At 58.6% G+C, this 6497-nt stretch overlaps 1 protein-coding gene across 1 annotated transcript; it reads left to right on the top strand.

Moving 5' to 3' along the window:
- The first annotated feature begins 2913 nt into the window (after window positions 1-2913).
- On the top strand, window positions 2914-5772 carry SIX3 (SIX homeobox 3). Its single transcript, XM_059942848.1, has 2 exons — window positions 2914-3716; window positions 5580-5772. The coding sequence occupies exons 1-2, from the start codon at window positions 2914-2916 to the stop codon at window positions 5770-5772; spliced, it is 996 nt and encodes a 331-aa protein (XP_059798831.1).
- The last annotated feature ends 725 nt before the right edge of the window (window positions 5773-6497 follow it).

Raw genomic sequence — 6497 nt, 5'->3', positions numbered from 1 at the left:
ATTCTTCTTGAGCGGCGACGGTTTTCGATTTCAGCGCTTTCGGCAGAGCCCGCGGCACCTGCCCAGCCTCCCTCCGGGGCTGGTCGGGCGGCGGCCGGGAGAGGCCGGGTCGCCCCAACCCGGAGGCGGGGGTTGCGGGCACGGGGAGGGGACTGGCTGGGTTCACCCGCCCGCCCGGCGCCTTGGGTCCTCGGCTCCAGGGGATGCAGTTTCGGGGTCACGAGCTGTTTTCAAAAAGTTGAACACAATATTCGGAAACCCACCCGTAGGAATTCTCCCCCCACACGCGGCACAATACCCACTCCCCTCCCCTTTTTCATTCCTTCCTCCCCCGCTTCCTCCTCCTGCCCCTTCCCCCTCCCACCCCTCAGCCTATAATCCTTCCCCTACAAGAGAAAGGGATCGGGAAGAAAAGATGAAGTGTCTGTTTTTGTGTCCCAACCTTAGGGCTCTTTCTGGGCCCACAGTGAACGACCGCCTAGAGCTTCGCAGCTTAGCAGAAAAGGACTCACGGCTGGGAGGAAGATACACGGAGGGGAGAGATACCCGGAGCCCCACGAAGTGGGGCTTGGCGGGTCTTCCCTTTGGGCGAATATTTTTCTGCCGCAGTCAGCGGGTTTAGGACCAGCGACCCTGGCTGACTGGGGCTGAGTGGCCGGTGTCGGGCCCCCTCGCGCAGCCCACAGCCTCCCAGCCGCAGTGGAGCCTCCAAAGCAACTTGCATTTCTCACCCCGAGGCCTGGTGCTCGGGGAGTCAAGGCCTAACGAGGGCCAGAACTAGGGGTTTAGGGGCTGGGACACTTGCAGCCCCTGTCGCGTTAGGTTTCCTATTTAAATTCTCTCACAGTCTCTCTTTCTCTCCTCCCTCTTTGAGATCTCCAAAGTGGTGTGGACTCAGCGCCTCACCCCCAGATCTCCATCGGAATGTAGAAAAGATCTTTTTTTTTTTTTTTTTCAAAAAAGTTTTGAATTCCTCAATGATTTTTCTTCTGGAAAGGCAGCTTAGGATAATTATTTCAGCTTTATTGAGGGCAGATTAGTTGAAGTCTGGACGCTGCGTTTCAATACACGTTGTACACGGGCCGACAATGTGGGCATTGTTGGCTACTGTGTGTGAACTCATTCAAAATATACACTTTTTAACACCAAACCGAGTCCTGTCTAAATATACACAGTGCTCAGGGGAAAGACGTCTCTGACCCCGACAAATCTGCGTAAATCACACTTCCATAGTTACAGAAGCCTCACAAAGGGAGGCCCGGCTCAAGATGCTGATTACATGTTCTTAAAAGCAACATACCTTAGAATAAATACCCATGCCTGGCCTGGAGGCTGCAGTGGCCAGAGGGAGGGAGGGCCCTCCCCGTGCTATGGGCCTTTTGGGGTTTCTTTTAGGCTTGCAATGTTACTTTCCTTAAAGGAATTAGACAGTTTTATAATTTTTTTCCTTTTCAGTGTGAGCAAGCAAGCCATTTTCAGGCCTATCCATTTCTTGGGGCAGCCTCCAAAGTTTGAGTGGCCTTCTGGGGCTGGTAGGCAGACCCAGAGCCCCTTGGGGGTTGTGGGATAGGTGGCATCTTGGGAGGGGAGCAGAGGGCTTCCAGGCGTCTCAACCCAACTTCCTCCACAGCTCCTAGGGAGGCAGCTGAAATGGGGGGGGGGGGAACAAAGAGGCGGGTTGCTTTTTAAGATGGAAAGTGTACTGTTATTTCTACTGCTATTTTAAAATATAAGCCAATAGGGGAAATCAAGGCACCATGACTGGGAGCAGAGTTAAAGAGAAGCCAGATCCAATGCAGAGGAAGTTGGGGTAAACGTGGCCGAGGACTGCGGACCAGGGAGGCCAGAGCGGCTTCCAGCACCCTAGGTCCTGGGCTCCAGCTCCCAGGCGCCGGATGCCCCCCAAAATCCGAGATCCTGGGGCGCAGCAGCCCGCCGGACCAGGGTCGGCGCGCGGTGGGCCCCATGATCTCATCTCTCCTTTCTTTCTCGCCACTATTAGTGCTCACATAGGCAGAAAGAGGCGGCCCGACGTGCACACCATGTGCAAACCCTGCTGGCTCCGCTGGCTCTCGGCCTCTCCTTGGGGGCTGGCCCTCGGCGTTCATGCAGCGTGGGGAGCCTCTCACCTCCCAACAAAATCCCCCCTTTAATTGCTCATCCCATTCAACAACTCTATGCCCATGGCTATTAAATTTTCTGGATCAACTTCTTTGGGGAAGAGGAAAAAAGAGGGAGCTCAGAGACAGTAAGAAAAGGAGAGAGAGAGAGGAAGAGAAGGGGGGAAGTGGTGAGATTAAGAGTTGCAAAGATTAAAAAAAAAATTCTCTTTCCCCCCTTCTCCCTCTTTCCCTGCTCTCCCCCCCCCCCCCCTCTGGCTAAGTGGTAAAACCGTCCTTACGTTCTCGGTATTGATTGGCAGGGCTGACAGTGATTGGCAGCGGTTGCCGTGGCAACGCCACAACGACACGCCGCAGACCAATAGAAAAGCGAAACAAAATGTTTCAATGCTGCACTCACTGTGGATTTAGGGGAGATATTATGAGGCTGTTGTCATTAGGGCGATTGCTGTGGAATCGCTGAATCTTGACTCGGCGGTGGTTGGCTCTCGCTCGCTCTCTCTCCCTCTCCCTCTCTGTCTCGGATTCTCTCTCTGCGCGCGCGCACCGGGCCGCTCTCCTTCCTCCCTCTCTATGTGGCTGCGCGGGTGTGTGTGTGTGTGGATGTGTGTGGGGTGTGGGTGTCCCTTACGCCCTTCCTCCTCCCCCTCCTCCTCCTCCTGCTCCCCCCTCCTTTCCTTCTCCTCCTCCCCCCTCTCCTCTCCCTCCTCCTGGTCCTCATCGCCCCTCTCCTCCTCTTCCTCCCCTCTCTCTTCCTCTCCCTGAATTTTCTCCTCTCCTCTCAGGTCAGTCCATGGTATTCCGCTCCCCCCTAGACCTCTATTCCTCCCACTTCTTGTTGCCAAACTTCGCCGATTCTCACCACCGCTCCCTACTTCTGGCGAGTAGCGGCGCCGGGAACGGTGCGGGAGGCGGCGGCGCGGGAGGCGGCGGCGGCGGGAACTGTGCGGGAGGCGGCGGTGCTGGCGGAGCAGGCGGCGGCGGCAGCGGCGGCGGCTCCAGGGCCCCCCCGGAAGAGTTGTCCATGTTCCAGCTGCCCACCCTCAACTTCTCGCCGGAGCAGGTGGCCAGCGTCTGCGAGACGCTGGAGGAGACGGGCGACATCGAGCGGCTGGGCCGCTTCCTCTGGTCGCTGCCCGTGGCCCCCGGGGCGTGCGAGGCCATCAACAAGCACGAGTCGATCCTGCGCGCGCGCGCCGTGGTCGCCTTCCACACGGGCAACTTCCGCGACCTCTACCACATCCTGGAGAACCACAAGTTCACCAAGGAGTCTCACGGCAAGCTGCAGGCCATGTGGCTCGAGGCGCACTACCAGGAGGCCGAGAAGCTGCGCGGCCGCCCGCTCGGCCCGGTGGACAAGTACCGCGTGCGCAAGAAGTTCCCGCTGCCGCGCACCATCTGGGACGGCGAGCAGAAGACGCATTGCTTCAAGGAGCGGACTCGGAGCCTGCTGCGGGAGTGGTACCTGCAGGACCCCTACCCCAACCCCAGCAAGAAACGCGAACTGGCGCAGGCCACCGGCCTCACTCCCACACAAGTAGGAAACTGGTTTAAGAACCGGAGGCAGCGCGACCGCGCCGCGGCGGCCAAGAACAGGTCAGTGGCGCCCCGCGGCCTGGCTACACTCTCCGGGGCCGGGGAGGGGGAGAGCGGTTGAAAAGAGTGTGAGCGGACAGGAGGCGGGAGGCCAGCGGCTGCCAAGCAAGCGAGAAGCCGAGACCTCCTGGTCAGTTGGAGAAAGTTTCCGCTTGCCCAGGAGCGTGGAAGAGCAGCGGGCGTGGGTGTATTGATTGCTTTGCCCTAAAGGGTCTCTCGTCAGGGTGGAGAGAGTGTGTGTGAGGTCCTGAGTGCCCATAACCCCTGGGTCGTGTCCCTGGGAGCCTTAGCCCTGCGCTGCACCCGCGCCAGCCTCCTCAGCCTGGGATCCAGCTCCGGGCTTCTCTGGAGCCTACAGACAGGGAAGGAAGGAAAGCGCTCCTTGCCACCTGGTTCTTATTTCCACGCATTGCAAAAACCCAGGGAGGAATCCACGAACGTCTGGGAGAGGAAACTGAACCTGGGTCCCTGGCATAAAGGGGAAAGGCCGGTGGCCACCGTGCAGCAGGCCTGTACCCAAAGCCTTGCAAGTTGCCTGACCAGGAGCAGGAGAGCCAGGCTGGGAGTGGAGAGGCTGTGTGTGTGTGTGTGTGTGTGTGTGTGTGTGTCGGTGCTAGCCCTCCTGCCGAAGCCAAGGAGCATCCCCTCAGTCCACTAAATTGGGAAATAGGAGCAGAAGCTGCCTTGCTGCCCGGCAAGTTGGCCACAAACTCACAAAGTTGCACTGGGTTTGACCTGTCAGCAGAGCTGGGCCTGGGGGAAGTAGGGAGAAAAATAAGAAGAGGGGGAAAGAGGAAAGGAGTGGAGAGGAAGAGGGGAAAGGAGGAAGTTGGGTGAAAGCCCTGATGGAAGGCCTGTGTCCCAGCCCTGCCAGCGTAGGCACTGGGCCTGATGCACTGCAGGGAACAGGGCTGCAGTTGCCCACGGCTGCCTGGGCTGGGGACTGGGTGTGAGCTCCTGGAGGGAGTGAGTGTGTTCCGTTTTAGGTGTCCCAGGCCTAAGCCTTTGGCCCTCTCACCCTTGCCTTTGCAGCCAACTTTTCGCCCGATGGGGGCAGCGCCCAGGGCCAGGGGAAGGCCTCCTCGTGGGGAGAACTCAGACACTAGGTTTACGTAGCAGCTGCCTGGCCCGGGGAAGGGGCAGCCGGAGACGGCTCTGCACTCCCCTCCTGCCTTTTCTGTCTCCCGCTTTCCCTCTCCCTCCTCTCCCCCACTTTTTTGCTCCCAGCTTCCTTATTTTCTCTTCCCCTGATCCTGCGCTCTGCTCAAGGATCCAGAGAGCAAAGCCAGCCGGTCCTACCAGGAAGAGGCGGCGGGCGAGCAACCCGCAGCTCTTGATTTGGGGGAGCTGAGGCAGGAGGCAGTGAGGGGACCCGTCCACTCCAGAGGCAGCCGGCTGAGTCGGAAGAGTCCCAGGGGCTGGGGAAGAAGAAACACCCAGCCTCTCCCCGACTTCTGCCCCTTCGGGGCTCGGCGTCCTTCGCAGTGTGAGCCCGGGCCTCCCCTCCTCTGGCGGCCGGCCTCGGGTTCTACCTCTCCCCCCGAGGCCCGCCCCGATTTGGGAAGCCTCGGGAGGCTCCAGAGAACGCCGGGGAGGGGAAGACGGGAGCCCAGACCGCGCTGGGGAGGCTGCAGCGCTCAGGGAGCCGACAGATGCCCGGAGGAGGGGTATACGCGCAGAGAGCGAAGTCGGGGGCGACGGCGAAGGGCGCGGGGCTCGGGAGGTGGAGGGGCACGGGCGGCTGCGGAGCACCGGCGGCGGCATGCCCTGCTTCCCGGCGGCGCGGGCTCAGGGAGGCGGCTTGGCGGAGCCGGGTGCTGGGGCTGCCGTATCAGGGCGGGCGCCGCTCTCTGTCTCCCGCAGGCTCCAGCACCAGGCCATCGGACCGAGCGGCATGCGCTCTCTGGCCGAGCCCGGATGCCCCACGCACGGCTCGGCAGAGTCGCCGTCAACGGCGGCCAGTCCCACCACCAGCGTGTCCAGCCTGACGGAGCGCGCGGACACCGGCACCTCCATCCTCTCGGTAACCTCCAGCGACTCGGAATGTGATGTATGATACCCAAGGCCGCCCTCCTCCCCCTCCTCCCCTCCTCCTTCCCCTCCTCCTCCTCGACCTCCTCCTCTTCCTCCTCTTCCTCCTCCATCCCCAGAACAAACCGAAATCAGGATACACAATCATACACACACCCAAGTACACACACACTTCCACTCCAGCCAAAAATATATAAAAACCAAGAAAAATAACAAATTAAACGCAAACCATCAACAATTCCCAACCACCATCTACCACCACGGCCACCCCAAAGGACCGCGACGCCAACAGACAGTCACAAACGTTGATGCTGCGGGCAGAAAACATAAAAGAGGTGACAATTGTATACTTTCTAGGACAAGCACGGCTTCTCCTTTTGGTTCCCACGGACCCGGCACCCCACCTGCATGACGATTTATTTGTATCTGGGAAAATACTCTCTCTAGTTTAAAAAGATTTAAAAAGAGTCGACTATACAAAAACCGACCGCCACCACGACGACAAGACGACAAAAGCAAAACAGACAAAAAGAAAAAAAAAAAAAAAACAAACCCTCCATCTCTGTTCGGAATTTGTTTAAAAAAAAGAGAACTCCTCGAGAGGGAAATAGCAAATGTTTCTCGCCTTTTGTTGCGCTCTTTTTTCCTCTCTCGCTCTCTTTCTTTCTCTGTTTTTAAGTCCAAGTATTGGTCAAACAAGATGCAATCTTCTGTTTTTTGTTCAGCAGACAATCATTTTCTTGTTAAGCA

This window comes from Balaenoptera ricei, chromosome 13 (genome assembly GCF_028023285.1).
Source record: "Balaenoptera ricei isolate mBalRic1 chromosome 13, mBalRic1.hap2, whole genome shotgun sequence".
NCBI lineage: Eukaryota > Metazoa > Chordata > Mammalia > Artiodactyla > Balaenopteridae > Balaenoptera > Balaenoptera ricei.
Note: the sequence above shows the minus strand (reverse complement) of the source record. Positions and strands in the feature narration are given on the sequence as shown.